Source organism: Cryptomeria japonica, chromosome 1, assembly GCF_030272615.1.
Source record: "Cryptomeria japonica chromosome 1, Sugi_1.0, whole genome shotgun sequence".
Taxonomy (NCBI): domain Eukaryota; kingdom Viridiplantae; phylum Streptophyta; class Pinopsida; order Cupressales; family Cupressaceae; genus Cryptomeria; species Cryptomeria japonica.
In genome coordinates this window covers 634,081,335-634,108,359 of record NC_081405.1, presented here as the reverse complement: position 1 = coordinate 634,108,359, position 27,025 = coordinate 634,081,335, and the positions used below count along the sequence as shown (strand labels likewise).

Below are 27,025 nucleotides of genomic sequence, written 5' to 3'. Positions count from 1 at the left end.
CAAGCAGTTAAATCATTCAAATGGATTTAGGGAAATCAAGATTAGGAAAGCTGGACTGGAGAAAACGGTTGCAGCAGTTAGACCAACCGTCACAATCAAGGAAAATGGCAGCCAAGGACAAGGGGAACGAGTGTTGCAGTTTGGAGTGAAAATTGCAGGGTCAGCGGATACAGGAAAAGCCAAGAAGAAGGCAATGCTAGAGAAAATCACACCTGACACTATTACATTCAAAGGATTGAGTGGAAATGTATGCAGGACCTGGTGGCTGGAAACCCCAGATGATTATGTAATAAAAGAATCTGTCAGGAAAGCACGGGTGCATTGGGCAATTCAAATGCCCATCTTCGCCATTAGGGATTTCGAATCATGTCTGCGAATGATGGTGGCTACATATGACAGCGCGACCAGGGCATCAACTTTCTCTTACCAGCAGAGCACCGTGACCGTCTCCTTTGCACCCAACGACTTTGCTAGGGTATTTGGCATCCCAGACGAGGGAAAGAAAATAGACAAGAATGCTACGAAGATGTCGCCAGAAAGGAAAGAACAACTGCTGCGGTTAATTTTGCTGAAGTGATCTCTCAGACCAGGAATGGGCTGCGATCAAGGCACCCAAGGGCAGAGGACTGAAGAAGTCCTACATCGTTCCAAGAGATTGGCAGTGTTTGTTGGATGTTATGAAAAGCAGACTTACAAGAGCCAGCAGGGCATCCGACATGGCGGTACCCATGATTCTTATGAATGGCCTGAGGAACGGGACGATATACAACTGGGCAACAGTTTTGTCCGACAGAATCCACAAATTCTTGATCTTGCGACACAAGGCTTTTTACATGCCGTTTCACGCCATAGGGTTGTTCCTCGACGCCGTATGCACATAGTTGTCGCCGGAGAAGCATGTCTGGAAACCTCGGGAGACAAGGGACTCTTCATAGCCATTCATTTTTTATTGGACCCACCTAGATACCATGGCAGGTAGCGGGGAAGCCCATTCTAGCAAGAAGCAAGGAAGACCACCACAAGTAGACACAGAACAAGAGACGGAGACAGTTGACGAGGACGTAGACGAAGAGGCTGCAGAAGAGGCGGATATTAGTGCAGAGGAAGGGGACGATTCCGAGGACACTTCTTCTCGGAGCAGCCATAGTCATGACACATTCCACCTTGCTAGCAGGAAGGAAGTAGAGAAAGCCTCGAGTACGGAGGAGAGTAGTGGCCATGCAGTGTCTTTTGGGCACGTGACAAGAGGAATCCGTGGATTACCGACGGGTGGAGTGCGACCTGCGGGAGTAGGCTGACTAGTGTATGCACTCGTAGTATTGACTCAGGATGGAGGACTGAAACCTCTCCAAACTTCGGGGGTGATGGTGGGAGCCACACCAGTCGTACCCATCCCAGGATTTGGGCAGTTGAGACCCCGACCTTCATTGCCTACACCCTTTAAAGTTGCCACAATAGTTCCAGCGGATGATGTTCAAGCAGTGTCATTGGTTCCCAGCGAACCTCCTCCCATTGGGTCTACCGTACGGAAGGAACCAATACATACGAATGTCTCGATAGCAGAGGGTACGGTGACCGGAGATGATGATACCACCATGGATGCGTGGTTGGGTCGCTATGAGATGCCTCCCATGACACCACTAGGACCCTCGCCTGCCTCACCCCAGCCACGTCCTTTTCCGGAGATAGTGGACCTCGATGAGGGTAGTTCTCATTAGGAGGCCGGACAATAGGAGTTGGCGATGGATTTCTTGCAGGACACCATTGGGTTTGAGGAAGAGATGGCGGAGGTGCAGCAACAGGAGCAGGCCACTACAAAGAGCCAGCCGGAGGGCATAGAGGTATTTTTGGCAGAGATGGGAGCCAGTGCGTGGAGGATGGCAGCAGAGGTTGAGGCTAGCGCACGGAGATTGGCAGTCTCTATTCGGGAGTGGACCGTCGGGTAGTCTACCGTTGAGGGACTCCTCGCCTTTGCCACTGGTGGGTGTGCTGAGGAGTTTGGGAGATGTTTTGAGGCCAGGGGTTGGCCTGCAGTGGAAACTTCCGAGATGTTGGTAGATTTGAGGCGTGACAAGACGGCTAAGGTTGGTGGAGTACACTTGCTTCTACAACGGGTAGAGAAAGCTTTTCGGGATGAGTACTACCAGCTCAGACGTACCCAGCATGGTGCCTCGGCAGCAGAGACAGAGTGGATGGCGGCCATCACAGCTCGGGAGGAGCTAGCCACTCGCCTGCATACGATGGAGATGGAACTGGCAAAGCAGAGAGCCCGAGCGACAAGCCTAGAGGAGGAGTTGGCTTGTGCCAAGGCATAATTGGCCCAAGAGACGGCGGGGCGTGCACACGAGGTAGCAGAACGGGCACCCCTTGAGACCCGTCTCAAATCTACTTTAGATGTGTTGGATGGGAAACAGAAGGAGCTAATGGAAGCAGTTTTTATGGTGAAACGATCCAAGGAGAGGCAATTGGTAGTTGAGCGAGATCTCAAGCATAGGACACAACAGGTTCACTAGCTGAGGGAGCAGTTGGCAACACCACCACCACTGACCCCTTATTCATCAGGGACGCCCTTTGTACCCCCTCAGCTTTGATTTTCATGTTTGGTCTTAGCGTCATTTCCCATTTTGTTGTATGTCGTCAGGAGACGACCTTCTTTTTTGGGGGTGATGATGTTGTTGGGTAATGTTGTGCTCGCACACACACCCCATCAGTTGACAGGGGACCCCCCTAAATTTTGTCTCCCGCAGATGCTTCTGCAAACACCTTTCATACCTCAAATCCAAATCACCTGAGTTTGCTATGGCCAAAATCAAATCGTCCATAGTCTTCAAGTTCATGAAACTCCAGAAGTTGAAAATTAGCAAATATGCCATTTGCCTGAAAATCATTCAAGGCTTTCCTCAACTCGCGAGATCCCCAATCCACCCAAAAATTGCAAAAGTGGCCCAATTGCCGAAAATCGCGTAGGAGGAAGATGACAGGTAAAGCGTTTTAACTTTCAATTTTGCAAAATTGCCTTAAAGGCCGAAAATTGAAAATGCTGAAAATGTGAGGTAGAGGCACAAAAAATTAAAAAATAAATAAAGTTTTGCAAAACACTGAAAAGTGCCGAAGTTTTCAGAGCATCCCAAATAGCCGAAATTCAAGATGCAAGGGAAAATCGCGATTTTTTAAAAAACTTGCAGAAGCTCTTAAAATGCCAAAGTTGGCAAAATGCCTCCAAACGCCGAAGTTCTCACAATGAGGGGAAAATGCGAAAAGTTCCAAAGTTTGAAAAACCCCTCGAAAATGTCGAAGTTTGCAAACCACCTAAAATTCCCAAAATTCGCATGTAGCGTGAAAGCGCGGAGTTTTCTATTTTCGTAAAGCTTTCAAACCATGTCAAATCGCCTAAGTTCGGTAAAGAGGAAATCACGATTTCTTTTAAAAGGGCTCTTAAAGTGCGAAGTGTCCAGAGCTTTCAAACCATGTCAAATCGCCTAAGTTCGGTAAAGAGGAAATCGCGATTTCTTTTAAAAGGGCTCTTAAAGTGCGAAGTGTCCAGAGCTTTCAAACCATGTCAAATCGCCGAAGTTCGGTAAAGAGGAAATCGCGATTTCTTTTAGAAGGGCTCTTAAAGTGCGAAGTGTCCAAAGCTTTCAAACCATGCCGAAACGCCGAAGTTCGACATCCCTGGAAAATTGCGAAAGTTATAAACCTTGCAATCACTTTCAATCCGCCGAAATTCGCCAATAAGGCGTAAATTGCTAAGTTTAAAGTTTGAAAAGGAGCTAAAATCGCTGAAGTTCGGTGACTGAGGCGAAATCGCGATGTTCTATGTTTGCATAAAGTTCACAGCCTGCCGAATTTTGCAAAGGGTGAAAGTTTTAAGTTTTCAAAAGACTCTATAACCCCGAGGTTGGCAGAGGGCGAAAGTTTTAAAGTTTGCAAAATAACCTCATAAGCCGAAAATGCAGTGAAAGATATAAAATCATGCAAACACTTCTTTGGACCGAAAATCAAAACCCTATGTCGCGCAATTTAATCCTAAAACCCTAATGAATTCAAAAGAAGTAGCCTCAAAACAAATCTCTCAACTTGCCTAAAGTCATAAATTCGCAGAGGAAAAAGTGAAAACATTTAAAAAGATACATCTCACAAAGAGCTTCACTGAGACTAAGCCAGACATTTAGAAATTTAATGTTTGATTAATTAAATTAATTAATTTATTAAAGTGAGATTGATTGTTCGCAGGTCGCAGGACGTCATCGGAAGGAACCAGGCGCCAGGCACTAAACGCTGAAGAAGAGGATGCAGGAACACATGCAGGAATGCGAGAGCAACCGAGCATTGGGAACTGTGGCACCCGGGCAACAAGCTAAAGTCCACCACCGAAACCAAAGACTGAAGAACACTCTAAATACAACAATCATGCGTTCTCAGGAAAAGTGCATAGCTGGATTTAATTCCAGGAATTCAGTTTTAAACTGAAACTGTTTTAAAACTACCTATGGGTCCCGTGCAAGATATTTTTGTGGACAGTTATGTCCAACTGCCAGATTGACCGAATTAAAGCCAAATAGTGGCAGGTAGTTGAGATTGTGGTTGAATGGATGACTGAGAATTGATTGGGCATAGGTTAAAGCTGCCATGTTCTGGAAGGCAGATCAGGACCCTTGGATGTAGTTAATCCTAGCCTTTGGTTCGTATTGTAAAATTTATAAAAGGCAGAAGCCTTTCTTTTGTAAAGGGTTAGAGCTTTCGTTAGATAGTTAGACTCTGGTGAGAGAGTTAGATTTTAGAAGTTAGAATAGGTTAGATCTAAGCAGTAGCATAGGGATGCTGCAAAAATTGTTGTAATAGGCAGCTGAAATCAATATATAGACATTGATTTGGTGTTTATTGTCTTGTTTTCATCCTGTTTGCATGGTTTCTTTCAGCATTTTATATAGATCTTTCTGTTTTGGGTGTGCAGGTATTTGATAGATTCAGGCTCATACCATTGAGGATATATTGATTGTGTATCCTTTTGTATGGTTAATCTGAGCCTTCGATTGTGCTTAGTTCAATTGCAAGTGTCCGTCTGAGCTGCGCCAGAATTGGGTGCTTAGTCTTGCGTTTGCAGTCTGAAAATCTTCCAAGTCCCCTTGAAGATTGCACCGTTCCTGCAAGGTTGTGAGCTATTCTGGCCAAGCAGGAATTGGTTATGTTGAATCCATCTACCCGCATACCCGTGTTGTTAGTTTTAGATCTCCTATCCCTTCCCTGTTGATTTTATTTCGTAGTCTGAGAATCGCAGCAGACTAGCTTGTTGCAAATCGTAAGTCACTTTGTGCTCCCAGCAAATCACATCAATCACTGAGTAATCCCGCAGTCAAGACTTGACAATCAAAACCTTGAGGTCGTCCCCATTGATCAAAGAAACAGCATTACGGATTTCCTTATCTCAAGAGAGGATAAGATACTCGGCGAGATCATTCTATTCTGCGTTCGCCGGATGAAGTCGCAAGTTCAGCGATTTTAGACACATCAATAGGTAATTATGTCATATTGTAATTAGAACGTTGTGTGTGTTAAGGGTTGGTAGTTACGTGACGGTTGTTGGCAATTGGCACCGGACAACCAACACCGACATCTATATATTTGTACTTGGTTTCCTATTTCAGGGTGTAGATATTGTCGAAGAAAGTTATGTTTGAATGTACTGGCATTTGGCATTAATGAATACATACATCTGAGTTCTTCTGTTTACTTGCATTGCTGTATATTGTCATATTTCCTACATTTCTGTACTATTATGCACTGTTGAACACACAAACCCCTCGGGGGAAAACAACCAAGCCCTACTAACAGAAGGAACTGGAAGGGTATCACATTCAAACTACAGAAGAGAACAATCTGCACATTAACCTGTTGTCCTCATTTTTGTTTTAAAAAATGGACCATTACTTAAAAAATTTATCAAAAAATGAAAATTTTACTTTAAGGCATGCTTCTCGAGGCATAATTTTGCTTCGCCCTTGGACTGGCTTAATCCTCAATCCATCCTCGATCCACGTTTCAAAATTCATCGCATTCTGGGTTCGTTTGCTATGTTTTTCCTTCAATTTCGGGTTTTTTTCCCCTGACTGCAGGTGGAAAATTTTCCTTAAGTTACAAGTTTTAATTTTCCCTTTGTTTTAGTGTTGTAGGGAAATTTTTAGTTAATTACAAGTGCACTTTATGAAAATAGAACTTGTAACTTACTTTTTATTTCCCCCTTGTTGCTTTTTGGCTTTTAAGTCATCGTAGGAACTTTTTAGACACATTACAGGTGAACTTTAAATTATAAAGTTTAAATAAACTTGTAATTCATTTAAAAAGTTCCACTTAAGTGATTTTAAGTTATGGTAGGGGTTTTTCTCCTCCATTACAAGTTTTATAAAGTCACTTTAAGTTGTAATAGGGATTTTATTTCCCTATTACAAGTTTTATTTTTAAGTTGTTTTTATGACTTGTAAAAGGAATTTTATTTTCCCTTTACTAGTCTTTTGTTTAAAAACTTGTAGAGGGAGTTTTATTTCCCTATTACAAGTATTTTAAACTTGTTGTTTGCTCTCACAAACCCAATTTTGCCTTATGAGGGGAAAAGTGAACATTTTAAACATGTAAAAAGGTTTAAGAAACCCGATTTTCCTTATTGCATGCATTTTTAAACTTGTTGTTCTTTCCCAAGAACCCGACCAGCATTGTTGAAGGATTTTGCTGACAATTTCCACCGATTTTTGTGGAGAAATCTTAGGAGGAAGGCGTTTTGGATTCCTTGCTATTTTCATGCATTTTCCAATTCTCTTCACGCCATTTGGAAGGCATTATCGCTGGTTTTATGGTGTTTTAACTAGAGTTCCCAAACTCGCTGCGAGTCAGGCGAGTTCGCTGAGTTGGCGAGTCGAGCCAAGCTCGGCGAGTTTTGCTGACTCGGGACTCGGACTCGGCGAGTTTTGACCAAAACTCGCCGAGTCCAAGCTCCAAGACTCGGCCACGACGCGAGTCAGGCGAGTTATGGCAAAACTCGCCGAGTCCAAGCTCCAAGACTCGGCCACGACAGGTCAATGTTTTGACTTGTTTGACAAGTTAGTCTCTCCGCCAGGATTCATATATGGAATATAACATTTAAGTATAAGTGACATTTCCTTATGTCTTTTCTCTTTCTTATACTTTAAGTTATATTCCATATATATTGTCAGGATGTTTGAGAGTGGTTTTGAACCTCCATGAGTTACAATGCAAAATCTAGTTTTTGGAGGATCCTTCAAATTTCCAAACTTAGTCAAATTTCAGGCCATTTCAGGATCAGGATGACATTCCAGACTTTTAAGGCAAGTTCACTCTGACCTTGATGTAAGGGACGCGACCTAGGAGGACACTATACATTCAACCAAGGTTTGATTTAGCAACTTGAAGCGTGACCAAATAGTACACAAAAACCCTAGGAATGATCTAAATAACCCCTAATCACTCAACTGACCTAACCTCCTTCACTCCACCTTGAGGAGATCCACCGGATTTGATGACCTTTGAGAAACTCAATCCCTTCAATGCAAAGGCTAAGACACTAAAACAACCAACAACAAAACTAAAAGAGCTAACCCTGGAAAGCAAAAAGTGGGGGTCTTCATTTGCAATGGGGCGATGTGTGAGTACCTCACAACAAGGATGTTTCTTAAAATTTTGAAAAAAGGGGGTGAGTTGGGGACATTTCCTAGCTGTCCCCACATCCCAAAAAATCCCCCCATGGGGCACAAGGTTATTTTTGGCAAGGGACATGTCTCTGAGGAGCATATTTTCAAACCCTTTTGGCCTCACAATTCCCCCTTCCATCCAACATATATATAGCCTAAAAACTAAGAGGTCCAAGAGAGACCAAGGTCAACTATAGTCCCAAGGTAAAACCTAAGTTCAACAAGCACACTATTTAATGCTACCATACACATGCAATCCCTACAATTTCCAAGTGAAGATGTTCTTGATGTCTGATGTTGGTGCTCCCAAAATTTCAATTTGGCCAAAGAAAATACTAAACAGAAGCCCCAAACAAGTAGATACTCTACCAACATGCCTTTCATGGCATCACAAGCTAGCACACATTATAATTGAGCTTTATTCAATAATGGGTGCATGAAACAAGTATTAAATTGTTAAAAATCTCTTAATTTCAAGGTTTTTTTTATTTTGCCGAGTCATTGCCGAGTCACGAGTCGAGTCGACCTTGCCGAGTCCGAGCCGAGTCCGAGTCTAGGAACTTTGGTTTTAACAACAAAAACGTGTTTGAAAAATCCCACGATTTTCCTCATCTAAGTCGTTTTTTCTTGTCTTGCTTAGGCGTGGAGGTTGGATGTCTTTCTTGACCGGTTCTTCATGCTATCTATGGGCGTTTTGATACATATGCTGTTTTGGCAAAAACGTGCCTAGGGATTGAAGTGTGGTTTGATGTCTATTTAAGAGTTTCAATCTTCTCTTTCAAGGATTGCTTCTTGCTTCTTGAAGGACGTTTTGATTGATCAAGGTATTTTCTTTTCCTTTCTTGTTTTCTTTTCTTGTTTTTTGTTTGTTTTGGTTTCCTTGATCAATTTGTATATATGTTAGTTTTGTTAGTTCTTGCCTAAAATCGGTTTTGTGAGAGATTTTCCCCTTTGTTCCAAGTTTGCAAAGCAATTTGTGAATTGCATTGTCTTTCCCCATTTTCCCTCTTTGCTTGCATTCAGGATTTAAAAACCCGATCGTAAGTAAGATGAAAATAACCGATCTTCCCCTTTGATTGGAAATTTTAACCATCTTTTGGTGAAATTCCAAGTTTCAAAGTTGGAAAAATGCTCATCCTTTCAAAATCGGGGTTTTAAAACTTGATTACAAGTTGAAAGTTCTTCCCATTTTCATAAAGATGATCTTCCCAAAATCTTTTCATTTTCACTCATATTCATTGCCATCATCCGTACATACCATTCCCACAATTTCATCCACTCATTTCACACCTTCATTCATTTATCCCATTTGAAGTCTTCACTTGCAGTCAACCATCCAAAACCCGAAATTGGTCCAAAATGCACTCAAAAAACACTTGAAAATGAGTTTTAAAGGTCCAATTACAAGTGCAAACTTGTAGTTACCCATTACACATATGAAGTTGCATGTTTGTTCTCCACAATTGCAAGTTAATGCTCTTTTTTCCCCCACACGTGTAATGTAGCTTCCAAAACCCGAAATTCACCTATGAGCCCATTTTTGCATCAGTTTATCCCTTCCCTTGTCAGATCGGTTTGCACACACGATCCACCAAATCAATGGATTAAGGCATGGGCCTTATTTTGCAAGCAGATTTCAAGATTGGAGGATGATACAAAGAAGAGATACAACAACAATTCATGGTTGAGAGCATAGAATGCTTTCAAGACAAAGATGGTCATGACATGAAAATACGAAGGCAACCCTTTCCCTCCGGAAAAGACAATACTACCCTAAGCAAGAAGATAAGGTTGAAGTTCGTTGGCCAAGGACACAAAGATCATTAAGGATGCAAATTCTCATTCTGGTTCAAGATGTCTTCATTGATCCAGAATACTTCAAGTTCTAGCATCCTGAAGCGGCATGAAGATCATCACAGACAAAGGATGATGTAGTTAGAGTCGTGTCTTTGGACACATAGAATAGTTTTAATTATGCATTTGTAATTTTGTTTTGACAAGTTACATGTAAAAATAACTTTCTAATTGCAAGTTAACTCATCACTTGCACTTTTGTAATTACATGTAAAGCAACTACAAGTTGAGTTCAATTAAGACTGTAGTTGGAATAAGTCATAGTTAGTTGTTGAATAAGTCTTGGTGGTTGAGAGAATTTCTCAAGTTAGATAGGATCCTCCCACCTTTTTCTCAAGGCTCCTCTCCTATAAATACTTGAGGGGATCTATTGTAATTTTTATCTTTTGGCAATGCAACAAAATTTTGCCAGTTTGTATGTGCACTCTAAGACTTTGAGCTTAGATGTAAATCAAATTGCTTTCAATAAAAGAGGCAAGTTGTGTTGAGACTTTGTGCCAATTCAAGTTGTTATGTGACGACATTTTCTGGAGTTGATTGTGATTTTTGTTTTATTGTTCAAGGGAGATTTAAATTCAATCTTGCAGACTTTGAGCTGCTAATTGTATTTAGAATTATATGTTTGGTTTTTAGATTTGGTCTTGTAGGCTTTGAGCTACTTATCATATCTGAAACTAGTGTGGAAAGCTAAAGTGAGAAGATAGCTTGTAGACTTTGTGCTGCTTCTATTTTTAAGACTTGTGCATGTAAGGTGAAGCACATCATGTAGTTAGACTTTGAGCTGCTACATATTGTGCTTAGTTAACAGAAAATCATCTACAAAGGTTGATAGGACAATAGAAGTGTTGAAGACTTTGTGCTTTCGTTTCTGTTTTCCCGTCCTAGGGAAGTGACGGAGGTCTTTGTGCCTTCATGAAAACTTTGCTTCCCTTTATGTTCCAAAAATCCTACAAAAAAGTCTCATTTCTGTATTTGCTGTTATTTATTTTCAATTGCTATTACTTTTCTATGAAGAGAAAAGAGTATAGTTTTTCTTGAAAGAAGAAGAAAGACTGCTGTCCCATCCATATTAGATTAGTTTAGTTTGCAGATAGGGGGAGCCTTCCTTAAATTAGGAGAGTATCATACTCACACACTGTGGCTGAAACCACAATTTTGCACATCCCCCAGGTGTACAAAATTTTCAACCAACATAACCAAATAACAACAATCAAACCTTAGTAATTCTAGGTGACCTACAAAACATATGCCCAAATACACAATCAAGGACAAAATAGGGTCCATAGTAGTCAAATGAAAACCGATAGTCTAACACACAAAACCCTAAATAGATCTGACACGACATTAGAGAATTTCATCAAAAGCGTATGCTAACATAATGCACACCATTTATAAATTATAACGTAATGTAACATAGTGTAACATTTTGTACAATAAACAACTAGAAAACGTAGAGGCTAACAATTGAAAAAAGCTAGCCGTAGTAGTTAATAGGCAAAATATAACAGGAAATAGCATGCAATGGTTACAAAAGTTAATGCGACCGCTAAAGGCAAACCTATAAAATGACCCTACTACCATTTAAACATCTTACTTGTCTTTTTCAGCTCACATCGTGCTCTCAAGCTCATTTCACTCTTGTGCTAACAACTCAAAGTGCCTTCTTTACAAACCCTAAGAAAACACATCCCTATCTACAAATTACCACCATGGCCACCACTGTGTTGATTTGTGCTGCTACCAAGCCACGACCCAACTACTCCAAATATCCCAACAAAGCAATGCAAACTAACCCAGGAGCTTTTTCAAGAGTGCTAGCTGATGTAATCTATATAGAAGACATTAGGAGGTATATAGTATATACACTCACCTTTGGAGGAAACCAACCATAAAGGAGCTGAGACAAAAACTACTAAAGAAAGGCACCAACAAGTACAAGGCAAAGCATACCTGGATAGGTGAGAAGAAGCTAGATGTGTTCAAAGACTTTCTAGACTTCACCAAAGAGAAAGAGCTGGTCTGGTTGGTGCTTAGAAGATTGCATGACAAATTCCTATACTTAGACCAACCTTACTGGATCACAAAGGAAGTCATTTAGGTTGTCACCAAACTACCGACAAAAGCAGCCATCCCACCAAAGAAGGGCATGAAGAACACAAAAGTCGAAAAGCTCACTTGGGCAACTTTTGATGGCTAAAGCCTCGCAATTAGCAACATCACAAACAAAGGCATCCTTTATGCAACAAAAGTAATCTCATATAAGGTATACTTGACAAATTGGGAGGGCTCTACCATGACAGTAGCCACACAGCCTACAAGATGGTGATAGAAGGGAAAGACTTCGATTTGTGCAAGGTCTTGAAGACAAACTATTGGTGAACGCTGCCTGGACTAAACAAACCAGCTACCCATTTTGGTATAGCACTCTTCTCATATGCCTGGCATTTTACTTTATGAAGGAGCTTCCACAATATGCCAAACGGAAGTGAACAGAAGACAAACCAGTGGCAGCATAGATTCTGGACTATGCCCGTAGGTTCCTAGACCCTAACACCTACATCCAAGTCTTTAGAGGATACTTTAAGGGGTTTCAAAAGAAGATGCAAGACCAATCCTAGGTCTCCAACTGTATTGTACAAAAATACATAGACAACATTGTCTTCCAAGTGGATAAGGATTTCATTATCACGAATGCTCTTGAGCCCTAGACATCTCGGATTCCATCATTGCCATGTGAAGTTTCAAGTGCAGAGGTCGGTTCATATGCACAAAGCCTCCTACAACTACCAAAGGATCCAAAGGCACCAAGGATTCAAATTGTGAAGGAGTTGTTTGACTTCCTAGCAAAGGAGAAAACAATAGCTAAAGTGGAGAAGAAGGGGAAATATCCTAAGGAGGAGCAAGTAGAACCAAAGATCGGATCAACACCGAAGAGGAGATCTAGTTGGCTACAGACCCCACTCCCACAAACAACACCTACTAAAGCCGGAGGAAGCTGGCCAATAAAAAGAAAGCTCCAAACTACATCAGTGAAAACAAAGCAACAAGAGAAAGAAGCATCAAAAGCTGTACTTTGGAGGAAGAACTCCTTGGACTTGAGCCACCGGCCCCACAAATTCCCCTCCTTGACGAGGACCAGCTATATTAGATCCTATTCGTCACCCAAACCTTTGTAAAAACCTAATTAAATCAGAAAAATGTGCCTCTCTTAAATAAGCATACAAGAGAACGGCCTCTGACCCACTATTTGGTATCTCAGAAGTATACCCTGGAGGTCTTCATCCAGAATCTACCATGCCCCCTAGCAGCCGCCTTAAGAGACCAAAGAGCAAAGGCATAGCAAGAGGAGAAGAATCTAAAGGAGATTGCCATCCAGACTATTGCCTTGGACCTCACAGCCCCACAGTTGCAAAGGTTTAAGGAGGAGTAGAGTATAAAAATCCGTTCAAAGCAATGGATTGATAAGCTCATGTTGGATAAACTGGAGGTGATTCATTAGGTTTAGATGGAGATCACCAAGGCCACCACTAAGGCCTACAACCAACTTCGTGAAGAGGAGAAGACATAAAACTGAAGGCCACAGTCACCTCACCCCCTCCCTAGACCGACAATGAGGCCTCTACCTCTATTGCCTCATCAACTGATACCTCCTCCATGGCACAAATCCGGAATTTCCTGGCCTAGATGTAGCAACAATCAAAAGCCTCCACCCAAATACTCTAGATCTTGGTGGTCGACAACGAAGTGGACATTGGCAATATCACTCTTCTCCAAAAATTTCAGCTGGGGGATATTCTACAGTAGTCAACCCAAGAGGATGTTCTCAAAGAACATGTGCAAACAATGGACAAAGTAGAAGATATTATTAAGGAGGTTTAGGACAAGTATCCACATGCAAAGGGGGACCCATCTCAACTGCCCCAGTACACCTAAGGCTACTCATAGATGAACTCTTCCAGGATCTAGGCCTACAAAGAGATAACCTGAAACAAGAGGTGCAAAAAGAATTTGAGAAGACTAAGGAGGATGAAGCAAGATGTTGGTGTGCAACCACTCAGACAACCTTGGGAGCTCAGCTAGCAACCACCAAGAAGACAGAGTTGGAAATAAACCAGTTGTATCAATACTACCTACAATGGTCGAATCTGCTAAAGCCTATCAAAGTACAGATGGAGCAATTGGAGGTGCAAAATTAACAAAATTCCCCAACAGTATGATGTAAAGAAAGATTTGGACAAAGCAAAATGGGTAAAGATTGAGGACCTTCATGATCGACATCAACGGGTCCAGGATCAGCATGACAAAACATGGAGGAAATTTAGGCAGTTGAGGGAGTTTGTTAGTCTTTGGCTGGTCCACATTACTTTCCCGATATAGGACACACAAGCCTTCCTTGAGAACATCTAAGTCTCTAACTTGCTTCCAGAAGTAGAGACTTGGTACAACTGAATATCCATATCAACCAGTTGCAAATAGCAAAGAAACAATTGGATGATCAATTTAAGTCTATAGACCAATAGCTCACACTCCGAAAGAAACTTTAGATAACTCAGTGTATCGTCAATTCAAATCATCTTCAAGCCTCAATATTTTTCCATTTGAATTGAGCAATAGAAAGAGGAAGATGGAGAATTCAATTGTCTTTTTCAATCATTTATCAAGCCTTAAAGTTTAAGTTAAGACTTAACAAGTTCACACTCAAATCCTTGTTTGAGTGTTGTTTCAATTTTTTGAATGTTCTTTCAGAATTGCAATAGAAATATCAATATTTCATTCTTCAATAATCAATTGATAAAAATACATGAAAGTTCTTACAAGGGTTTATAAATTATTAAACAATGTTTTAGAACTGATTTTTTAGGATTTTTAAATGTTGTTTTTATTCTTTTAAATTTAATATTTTCAAATTTTTATTTACAGAATTAAAACTAAAATATTTTTCAGAATTTTATCAGTTGTTTTTAGGGTTTTAGAACTGCTGTTTTATGTTTTTAAATTGCTGTTTTTGGATTCTTCGTTCTTAAGCTTATCATGGGTGCTCTTTAGCATATAGTTGTAGGCTGCAATTTATAATAATAGCTTCTGTATGGTACATCTTAGGTGTGGAGACTTGGCAATGGCACGTTGCAGCAAACATTTACATTTCCAGGGGAGATAAAAGCTATTACACTAGATCCTGGAGACAGATTACTATTTGCTGGATCTGTGGATGGAACGATATTTGTCAATGAACTTGACATTGGATTGCAGGGTACTAGTGATGTTGCTACAGAGAATCAGTCATCCATGTTAATTGGCCATAGGTAACAACCATATTTTGAAAATTGTGTTTCATGGGAGAACTAGTGGTGTTTGATGTCCATACATATGATGGAAATGATATGTCAGAAGTATTTGCTCGATGCTTGCTAGCTGGTGCACCTATTTGTTCCATTTTTATACTTGATATAGACAGAATAATAGAGAATGCTGTAGGTAAATTTACTAAACTCGGAATCTCTGTGCTCTTTAACAGGGGATCTATTACAGCTCTAGCCTTCACAACAAATCAATTGTGGCTGGTATCTGCTGCAGAAGATTGCACTGCACGCATATGGGATGTAGTTACTGGCCACGTTATTCGGATATTCAACCATAGGAAAGGTATTTTTTGGCTGCTAGATATTATTCATGTCAGCAACTATTGCTAGATATTGTTCTAACTTTTCAATAACCTTTTAAATTGGGAAATGACTCGCTACACAGTGCACACAATGTTTTCTTTTTTTCATTTTTTATTTATTTAGATGGATATAGAGTATAGAGGAAAATAAAGCTGTCGAATGATATTATTACTTGATGATCTCATAGAAAATATAGCTGTAGCGTATGCATCTGTGGCCAGAAGTCTAACTGTTTGATCTTTGTCTTGTGATTTCAAAGAACTTTATTTGTGACCAAGAAAAGATATATAATTATCATAAAATTTTCGGATCACTGGCGCCTAGTTCTTTTTCTTCATGAGGCCATCATCCTCTGACATAGATCCCCACAAGGTGGGGAGTCTAGTGGCTCTAGAGTCCCAATGTTTATCACCTCTTTTTTCCATCCCGCCTAGGCAACAAGCAACACATAATGTCCTTTGGATACTGACACTAACATATTAAAGTTAGTAGATCCGTTAGGTAAAAATTTTGCAACACATCATTACTGCTCATATTACTTAGATTCCCCAACCTACTCTCCCTTGGCATCATGGCTTTATCCATTCCCCTTTGCATGACTTGACCCCATTCCAATGACATGGATGTACAACCAATGTGCTGCCCTCAACATCATTGGGGCATACTTGTGTTGCAAGCTTCTTTCTACTTTGGGAGTTACACTAGCCTTGGACATTAGGGGCGTTTCTAGAGGATGTGCACTGATAACTCCTAGGGTATCTCAAGATGGCCTTCTATCCTTAGATACTTCCTTGAGAACATTATCTTTTAGAATAGTTGATGATGAATCAAACAACTCCTCCATTTCACATATAGATAGGAACATGCTTTTGGGGCTCATGTTCAACCTTCAATGCTTTTTGTTAGTGTCGCAATGCTTTATATTGTATTTTGTACTTTTGGGGCTCATGTATTTTGTTAGAGTTCTCTCTTCCTAGAAATTTCTATTGTTAATTGTCATAACCTCTAGTCCCATTGACCTACTTTTGATCATCTATAGAGATTAATATAATTTCTTCTTTCTTTTCTTTGACCATCCAATGTGTGGATTTTAGTTCAATTCTATGCCTTAATGACTCAATGTGCAAAAAGGGTATGGATACCAAAGAAAACATACTTAATTTCTTACCCTTTGACCTGTGTGATTTATTAAATGCAATCCAATAATTCCAATTTTCATTCAAGGGAGGGATGATAAATTACCATGGTTGCACATAGTTTCAAAATAGGGGACAAGGGATGGGTTTTCAGAACTAAGGGACAAAGGAGCTAAAATTGGAGATGGTGGAACATTTAATTAATAATGAATTATAACATATAAAATATAGTATTTATTTTAATATATATTATCAAAAATATATTGAACTTTTTTTATTTGTTGATATTTATAATATGTTTCGTCATTCACTAAAGTTGTGCAAATTTCCAAATGTATCTGGCTAGAGTGCTCAAAGTGCATGTAAACTATCATATGCAATAGTTTTGCTAAGAAATTTGTGCAACTTAAGAAATTCTTACTTCCTTTCCCTTTTTCCATGATTGACATGACTCCCATGTCTGCAACTTTTGATGGAGATAGATGAATCATCACTTATCATTTGCATTTTCAAATGCTTTTTGGAAATTAAGCTTTGTGTTCATCTTTCCATCCAGGGATAGAATGTAAAAACCCTTGGCATTTTAAGGTCTTGGAGGATAAAAACCTCTTGATTTCTTGAGGTCAAAAACCCTGTTATCCATAAAAGGTGTTCCACTCGAGGGTCACATTTTTGCTCGAAGAATTGAAGTCATTTTTAGCTTGCTACAGTGTCGCTATAATGTTGCTACAGTAAATAATTGAAGATTTTAGCTTGTGGACAATTGGATTGAATTATGCTTGCAAGAAAATCATTGTTATTGTTGATTTTTTAAATCAGCAATAATTTAATTGCTGAGAGCCACATTAACAAGGGTTTGTAGAAGTCATTAGCATGTTTCGCTACTGTTGACCAACTTTAATTGTCATCATTTTGTGATTTTTGGAGCACCAAATTGGAGAAAATAAGTATTTCCTGCTGCTGTTCACAAATATTATAAGTAATCCATGATCTTGCTACTAGCTGCCATACCATCAGCATTTTGGTCTTTTGCAATCAAAGGGTCAGCCTTTCCATTGGATTTGTGCAATGAGATATTATGAGTGAGTTTTAGTTGTTCATTTCATAGAAATTTGGTGGAATTTAAGAAAATGAAGTTATCAATACTGTTACATGTTTCCGGTGTAATAGGCTGGCTGGTTTGTTTGCAATTTAAATTTTTTTTTTTAAACATATAATTTTTTGATAAAAACTGCTAAAATGAAAATAAAACACACGCAGTACTCTGAAAATTAAATCATATATTGTTTCTTTGTGTAAGTTCATTCAGCATAGACAAAATATCATCATCGTCATGAAATCCAGATTTCCAACAGGAAAAGTATATTCATACTATATTAAAAATTACAAAGCTACAAATGATAGCAATTTCTAAGCTCCCAATCAGAGAGGAAGGTGCTTGCTGGAAACTCCTTAAAAGAATATTTTATCATAGTTGCTGTTATAGCCCAATAAACTTAGAATTCATCTCCTTATATTGTGTGGCCGACCTTTTCCTGCAATCTACACTTCATCCTTTGGATTTTCTGAAGGTCTCTTGGCGGAGGTCGACCTTGTTGGTTTTTCACGTTAGGTCTTGTTCTTCGGGTTTTGATCCCCTTTGGGCCGACCAGATCCTCTTGGATCGTATATATATCATTGCAATTAAGCATTAAAGATCATCAGGAGGATCAAAGTAGTTAAGACTGAGTGTAGAAGATAGATCTAAGGATTTAAGGTCCCGGTTGTGACCTATTATGTATGTTCTAGCAGGCCTGTGAGCCGGTTTTTTGTAATTCGGTTGTTACCGATTGGTTGTATTCAGATTTCATGTTATAATTCAAGCTGATCTGCATAGCCTCCATATCCTTGTGTTTCCGTTGTGTTTACTCTTGCTGACCAGTTTGGAGTGATCTCTTTGAGATCCCTCCTTATCGATGACTGCACCAAGTGATCAGAGTGAGTTTTCGTTCCGGTTGTCCTAAGAATTTGTTGTGGGGTGGTGGACTAAGGATCCGACCTGCAGCTGCAGAGGACTGGCGAAAGATGGCACGAAGAGGAACTAGGAATGGTGGAGTGCGTGGGAATGCAGACCCTGCTGTGATGAAGATGTTGTGAGGTATAGCAGCCCGGTTGGAAGTCGTGGGGACTACACAAAGAAGAGGCCGACATATTGAAGATGTAAGTGAAGATGAAGGAGAAGAAGCCCCGACAGAACAAGTAAACCCATCGATGATTGATTCGGATGAAGAAAGGTTCTTGAGGGTTTTGAGTAGGGCTAATACTAAACCACATTTTACCCCACCGGAATATGATGGAAAGTTGGATTCCGATAGTGTTCCACGGGGATGTGTCCCCCCCTTTTTGGGCACGTCCCCTCGTAAGAAACGTCTCGGGGACGAGGTGACGGGGACGTGACGTCCCCCACCGTCCCGCCACCGCCACCCAAACGCCGCTGGGACGTCGAGACGTCTTGTTGTGCGTTGCACACGCTCCCTGTCACTGACAGGGTCCCCTTTCCTTTTTTGGGCCTTTCCGTCTTTGCCCTGTTGAGTTTCGCATAGAGTGTCTCGCATCCTTTTGAGCGAGCCCGTAATCAGTCCATGAGATGATGATGTTATGAATGGAAGAGCTTGTGAAGCCGTGAGGTAAGTTAAGCCTTCGGGCATGAAAATTCCAAGAGATAGTTTAATCCTGAAGATCGCCTGAGATAGGCGTAGGATGGTAGAAGCTGGCGAAATCCCTCCAAGTAATAGATAAAGCGTCTGAAGGTCACATGAAGACCCAAGGTGTCGATTTTCGTCAAGGATATAGGACAAAATGCAAAGAGTTAAAACTTTCAAACTACCTCCAAGGCCCAAAAATCGCCTAAGTTTTCAAAATGGCTCCAATTGCCTAAGTTGGCAAAATGCCATTAAGTGCTGAAGTTCGCACTTTTGAGTCCGAATGTAAAAGTTGAAAGTTGGCAAAATGCCATTAAACCCCGAAGTTCGCACTTTTGAGTCAGAATGTAAAAGTTGAAGTTGACAAAATGCCATTAAGTGCCGAAGTTCGCACTTTTGAGTCAAAATGTAAAAGTTGAAAGTTGGCAAAATGCCATTAAGTGCCGAAGTTTGCACTTTTGAGTCAGAATGTAAAAGTTAAAGTTGGCAAAATGCCATTAAGTGCCGAAGTTCGCACTTTTGAGTCGGAATGTAAAAGTTGAAAGTTGGCAAAATGCCATTAAACCCCGAAATTCGCACTTTTTAGTGAAAACGCAGAAAAAGTTAAAATTTTGCAAACACACTTGAAATGCTGAAAATCGTGATGTGGAGGATATGCGATGAAAGTAAAAGTTTGAAAAAGGCTTCAAATCGCTGAAGTTCGCACTTTGGAGGTGAAGTGCGTAAAGGTTAAAATTTTAAAAAGTACATGAAAATGCTGAAAATCGCATGCCAAGCGATAAGTAAAATAGAATGAAAGTTTGCAAAGCACTCTAAAGTGCCGAAGTTTGCAAACTCCATCCAAATCCCAAAGTTTTAATTCTAAGGGAAAAGTCCGAAAATTTAGAAGCTTGCAAAAGACCTCCAATCGCCGAAGTTGGAAGGGCAACCAAATCGCCGAAGTTTTCAAAGAGACTCCAAACTCCGAAGTTCAAGGGTAAATCACACCATACAGAAAATTGCTAAGTTAAATTCGGAAGACTCTCCAGAGATCACACGAAGCTTATAGTTTGCAAAAGGTGCTGAATAGCCGAAATTCGCCTACCGAAGGAAAATCGTGATTTAGGAGGTAAATGTCATTTTTGCCAAATTCTGAAGAGGACAAAAGGGAAATCCCATTTGCCAAGGGTCGCGCTATGAGGTATATCGCGCAGTGAGTGTTTTTCACGAACTCCATTCTCCATTGTTGAAACTTCGTGTAGGGTTGAAACCGCAATTTTTAGAAGGCTACAAACTTGCAAAGATGTCTTATTTTCCGAGATTTGCCATTTAAGGTAATACTATGATTCTTCTTAAGTGTTGAAAGTCAGAGGTTTTCATACCTTGTAGAGAGCAATAAAACACCGAAGTTCGTATAGGAGAAAGTTGCGGTTTCTAAAGGGCTCTCCAGACCCTTTACAAATACCTTAAGCCCATAACAATTTCAAAGAAGTGTGGAAGGTTAAGTAATTTATTGGTAAAATCACGTAGGAGGCAAAATCACCAAGAACTCTCCCGTTCCAATTTCCAAGTCGTGAACTTATCTTTTCAGAACGTAAGGCGTAAGAAGTATCATTTTTCAAATCCAAAGGAATTCATTCTTGCAGGGCAGGTTGCGCGAATTTACGCCATTCATTTTCGCCAGGTAAGTGTGCTTTGCCTCTCTTGAAATCATTCAAAATATTTGCAAAATCATATAGATGCGTATGCGGAATAAATTAAAACGATTAAATCGTAAAACGCATCTCTTCCCCGTATATAAGACGTCAAGGCAATGCAATTGAAATCTGAGTCTGTTCCTAGGAATTAACCGGAAACGCATTTTCAGACTTAGGAAAATTTTAAAGCATCGTCCATTTTGGAAATTGATCCTAAAATGCCTAAGTATAAATTCGCAATCAAAAGTTTCATAACTATTCATGTTTAAATCAATTATGCCTTTTAGCTAAGGTGTCATGTTGTCCTTTAAATTCGGTTTTCAAGTTGATCCTTGTATGTTGGCATATCCTTTATCTAACCCACTTTACTTCCTTTGTATCGCCTCGTAATCCGTGTCCGACTGTGCAGGATAAATGCCTAAATCGGCGGTAGAATCATCAAAAACACCTGCTGCAGCCGAGACATCACGAGCATCCAAATCAAATATCCTTTGCAGAGTTGAAAAGATGAAGTATCAGTATCAGAGAGGAGGACTGAGGGAGTCAAGATTTCAGAAACCGAGTTTTCTCCCCTAATGCCTATGGCAGGCCTAGGCGGATGATGGAAAGTGGCATTGCCCAAGCAGCAGGATTTCCCCTGGCAGTGCAAAACTATGAGCTAGTAGTAGAGGCTGCCCGACATTACCAACCAAGCTCCAGATTGGTGCTCCTCGAGGACATGGTCCTCGCTAACTTCACTCTTGAAGCCATTGGCGACGCATTTGACATTCCCTTCCCGAACAACCCCATAACCACGAAGATAGATGAAGCGCAGGGGGCGTATGATATGAACCCCGCCAGATGCAGAACACTGATAAATGAAGAGTGGTACAAGGAGAGAAGACCTCCACGCGTCAGGATTGGGAAAAAGACCCCTAGAAGTGACTTTCACAACGAGCATGGGGACATGGTCACATTGCTCAGCAGGATTATGGGATTTCCCCAATCCAATTACTTTGAAGAATGGATGTTCTACTTAACAGAACAGGTCTTCGCTGGGAAATCCAAGTTTGACTGGGCCCAGATTATAAGCGACAACATCCACACCCAACTGATCGAACTTGAAGCGAAGAAGTACTTCACTATGACATCCTATTTAGTCTACATGTTCGCTAGGAACCAGCCACTGCTAGGTTTAATCATGAAGGGTGAAATCGGGAATGGGCCTGATCAGGTGAAGGTATACGATTGTTATCCACAACTACACTATCAGGACATAGCTCAAAGGGAAAAGAACAACCCTGCCTATGCAGTTGGTCAGTATGAGCGCGTTAATAACGCCTTCACAATGCGCCTGGTCAGGCTGATGCAGGGAGGACTACACATAAGGCTCTCAGAGCAAGCTACTATTCTAGTACAGAGATATGGTGCCTGGTTCATCTAGTTCCCAAGGTTCTCCTACATTCGGATAGCTAGCTTTGAGGGTGCTCCTTTCCCACTTCTGCGATACCCAACCGACAAGATAGTTCTCCTGGAAGTTGCAAGGCAGTCACGTCCGACGAGCAGCTTACTCAGAGACAGGAAGTAGTCTGGATTCGCATTCCCTATGGTTATAGGTAATCAGGATGTCCATCTAAAGAACCCATCCCAGGCAGAGGAATCCTTTGCAGAACTAGCCTCCTACGACCTACAAGAGCATTTTCCAAGGAAATGCTTTGATCACGACAATCTGGCAAAGAGGGCCTATGGCAGGCGATACAGAGCAAAGAATCAGTTGAAGATTACTGGAAGAACTGCTCTGATGACTATGAGGTCCGAAGGCGTGAATATTCGAGGCTGAGTGTGCAACAAATGCTACTCTATGAATACCGCTGGGTACCAGATCAACTAACAGATTCAGGAAATTGCCTGCAAGTCCGAGAATTTGAGGCGGTAAGACATCTTTTGCTAGGCATCGATTGGTCGCAAGATCCAATCACTAATTTCGAGGCGGTTATGGCAGCCCCAGGAAGATATATTGACCAGTGGTTGCACCAACAAATTAAGCGACTGATACATGAGGGAGTCCAATTCACCTACCACTTGATGGGTAACCTTGATTCTCAGTCCTCCAAAGATGAGGGAACTTCCAGTGCACCTAAGGAAGAGATCAAAAAGCCTGAGAAAAGGAAGAAGGCTAAGGCCACCAGAGGAACTCGGACATCCAAAAGAACAAGAAGGGAAAAGATCCCCATTAGGAGGCCAGAGGTCACTTCATCATCAAAGGACCGCAATTCGTCGGATGATGTAGTTGAACTAGATTATATACTTGCTCCGCCTTCCTAGAGTGATATTGATGCATTTGGAGCTGATGGCCCTCCTGCAATCGACATGCTGGATGCCGAGCTAAGAGCCATTGAATCAGCCGAACCTGATAACCAAGTTGAGGAAGGAGAGATTCCATCCACTCAGGGGATTGAATTGCATGAACCCACCCAACAAAGCCGCCATGAATTGCTGCTCCATAATACTACCAAGGATGACTCCACTGTTGAAGGAGAGCAAAGGACAGATGATACCCGCGAGCTTGAAAAGACTGAAGAACAACCATCACATGAAAATACTAGGCAATTGTTCAGTGAAGTGGGAGAGAATTCGACTGTGAGCAAGGAACTTGACACTTCCTCTACTCCTCTTGTAATGGAACAGCTGCAAATATGCGATGAGCCGGTTGAAAACATCAAAGAACAAAGTGCCAATTTAACCATAGCATCAGCCCAAACTGTACCTCAAGAATGGTTAATTGCTTGAGCTCAGCGCAAGGCCGCCACCAAGCCACCCATCGACTTGGAGGACATCTTCTCACGTATAGACCAAGCCAAGGCCAAGGGGAAGAAAACGCCCAAGGCGTATTCCAGGATAACCAAGGATGAGCAAAGAAACCGTACCCTTTATATTGCCACCCCGCCTGTAGACAAGCCAGTAGATCAAATTACACTGGCTGATTATAGCATCATGACTGTCTCAATCGGACGAGCCACTAAGGGGCAGGAAAGGGAGGAATTCAAGGATTCAGTATAGAGCATGCTCAGGCAACTTGAAGAAATAACAACTGAAAAGAACATGTATCGAGCTCGTGCTGAACAGGCCGAGGGGTACATTGATCAACTCCTGAGACCATCACATAATGCTTCCGAATCCCACATTCCCCCGATAACATTGGCACAGAGGACCATGATAGAATTTGAAGGAGTACGGGATACTGCAAAGGCCGTCAAGAAATGGATGCGAGGCATTAAAGAAAGAGGGGAGCAAATCTTCAAGGATCTGCGCGAAATGGCCCTCCATAGGGAAGCCATTATTATCAAAGTGTGTAAGCTGAAGAAAGAATGCTATAACACTCATGAGGCGATGGCCAAGACATTGCCCCTCATTAGGGCTCTATTTTGGACCTGCTCTCAGATCTCGGCTGCTGATACTATCCTAAATCCTTATGGTGTCAATACCTTCAAAGACTGGTATTGGACCCTCAGCATGAAGGACGACATGAGGGATAATATCAATAAAATGCATGATAAGTGCGATGACACTTTATCAAATGTGAAGGATCTTGGTCCAAGGATCCTCAAATCCATGGTTCCCGGTTGGAAAAATAGTATGGAAGATAGTGAGGTGCAACCGCAGTGGGAGGACCGGCTCAATCCCAGCGTCGCTTAGTCTGTAGAGGAACTAGATTTTGCTTCTAGGCTTCAAGCAGACATATCATATTTTCAAAATCACAAGTCATACTGGAGGGAGGAGCTGGAGAATTTGGATAGCCTCCTACAAGGTATCCATTACAAGATGTTCAATCCACCTATGCCGCCGATGACCGAATTATTCAAGTTATGCCTGAGATTTCAGGACTACATCCAGGTAGAACGTGCAGCTGATCAGGATATCTGGGGAGAGTATTTGCACGACGAGGTCGAGTTCATCACAGAGGAATCTAGAGCTGGAAAAGAGAAAGTGCTTTCCTAAAGTGCTTTTTTCTTTTAAATTTTGAAAGCGCACTTTTTGGCCAAAGGGTCATATTTGACTTCCAAGTCAACTGTAAACTTAAATCTTTGTGTATGTGCACTTTTTTAAATTATTTTGGATAGCTTTGTTTTAATTACCTTTTTAGGTAGTTATTGCTCCCTTTGGGGTAGTTGCTGATATTTGCCCTCCATTTATGGGTATGGTAACCTTTTGTAAGGATGAATCTGGGCCACTTGTTTAGATTAGATCTTGGCCATTCATCTATTTTTGGAAGCCTATTTAAAGGGACCGGTTTTCCCTCATTTTGTAAGAAGTTCATGGATTGTTGCTGAAGCTCTGGCGAAATTTACACAGGATATTAATGCAAAATTATGACTGTTCCAATTTCATTGCGAGTGCATGGTCTCCTTCTTCACTAATTTGAATTATTCAGTTATGTTTCTTTCATTTCCATAGCATTTTCTAGATAAACATGTGATAGAATCCTCGCTGTTCATACCATTAGGGACTGATTGATTGTCATTCCTTCTGCATGGTTAATCTGAACCCTTTCACATGCTTAGTTCGGTTATTGAATACTCATTGAATGAATGTTAAAGTTCCGATGTTGTGTTTAATAGCATGAAAACTCAATTTTCCCTTGAAGATCGCACTAGATTCATACAAATATTGTGCTTAAATGGCTGATAGTGTTTAATCTAGTTATTTGGAGGTGTCTGTCTGTTTTCTTAATATGCTATCTTAGTTAAATAATTTAGACTTTCTGTACCTCTCTTTTCCTATCCCTCTTTTTTCCCTTTTTTACCAAGAAGAATCCACAGTTCTGCTGAAATAGTATCATGCAACTGAAACCAATCGATAATGAGACTGTTAAAGTTTTAGGGAACTCATCCAACAATTATCCATATCACCGTAAGTACCCTTTGTGTTTCTAGCAAAACACATCAAACCACTGAGCAATCCCGCCGTCAAGACCTGACAATCAAAACCTTGAGGTCGTCCCCATTGATCAAAGAAACAGCATTAGGGATTTCCTTATCTCAAGAGAGGATAGGATACTCAGCGAGTACATTCTATTTTGCGTTGGCCGGATGAAGTCGCAAGTTCTGCGATTTTAGACACGTCAACACGTCTCTGCGTCTCCCACGGAGACGTGGAGACGTCTCCTGGGAGACGTTTGGGCGTCTCCTTGGGAGACGTCTGGGCATCTCCTCGTATCTTGAGAGACGCCCAGACGTCTCTTGAGGGACGGGGAGACGCCTAGACGTCTCCCGCGTTCCCACGTCAAAGAAAACAAAAAAAAACATTTTTAAAAACATGTGACTTTTTGGGGGGTTAAGGGGTCACCCTAATTGGACGTGGGTCCCACCCTACCCCCCAAAACAACACAAAAGCATATTTCTTTTAGATTTCACTCTCATTTTGGAAAACTGATTTTTTTTCCAGCAAGTTGAAGAGGAGGAAAAACTTGAAGAAGACTGATTGAAGGGGTGAGAAAAGTGATTGCAAGTGTGATAGGAGCTAGAAGAAGCAAGAAGAAGAGGAAGAAGAAGATTCTTCTACATTTTGGAGAGATTTTTCAAGCACAAGGTAGGGTTTTTCAACTTTTTCTTGTTTTTTTTTTGTTTTATTTTCTGATTTTCATTGTTCTATGTCATTTTTGGATTTTTTTTCCCTATTCATCTCAAGACTCAAAATGAGATTTGATGTTGAATCTTGAGGGCAAAATGATGAATGAATCATTCATCATTTTGCCCTCAAGATTCAACATCAAATCTCATTTTGAGATGAATACGAAAAAAATTTAAAAATATATTGTTAAACTAGGCTGATTTTATCTTTATTTTTATTTTGTGAAATGCAGTGTCAATTTCACAATGAGCTCCCAAGGCATGAGTGAAGATGACATGCAAATCCATTCTCATAGTGAGAATGATTCAGAATATGAACCTGAAAATGAGGGGGGTGACCATGGGGCTGATCCTGGAGCCCAATCTAGTTCTATGGCGAGTGCACCAGCTAGTACAGGTTGCCCTTTAGAGTTGTTGGCACCATATGCTAGGGGTCATTTTGATCCTAAGTCTCCTCTAAAACAGTTTGCTTCACGAATATCAGTACAAGGCACATCACATTCAAGTGGGGGAACAAGGAAGTGGAAGTGCAATATTTGTGACACGGTAGCATTAGTAGGGTGAATTCACACTTTCTGTTTTGGAGAGGAAAAGGCATGAAACATTGTAAGTTTTTGGAGGAAGCTAAAAATATACAGTACAAAATTGAGTTTAACAGGCTTTGGGGGGTTCCAGATGACACAAATATTTCAATGCCTACTACTTT

General features: G+C 40.9%; 1 protein-coding gene across 3 annotated transcripts in view; it reads left to right on the top strand.

Annotated features, from left to right (window-relative positions):
* The window catches only part of LOC131042453 (protein ROOT INITIATION DEFECTIVE 3), a 154,430-nt gene that overhangs the window by 78,280 nt on the left and 49,125 nt on the right, over positions 1–27,025 (top strand). For all 3 annotated transcript variants that reach the window (XM_059220330.1, XM_059220333.1, XM_057975731.2), the window contains 2 exons: positions 14,655–14,857; positions 15,070–15,197. In XM_059220330.1, the coding sequence (XP_059076313.1) occupies positions 14,655–14,857; positions 15,070–15,197 (331 nt within the window). The remainder of the gene's footprint in view (positions 1–14,654; positions 14,858–15,069; positions 15,198–27,025) is intronic.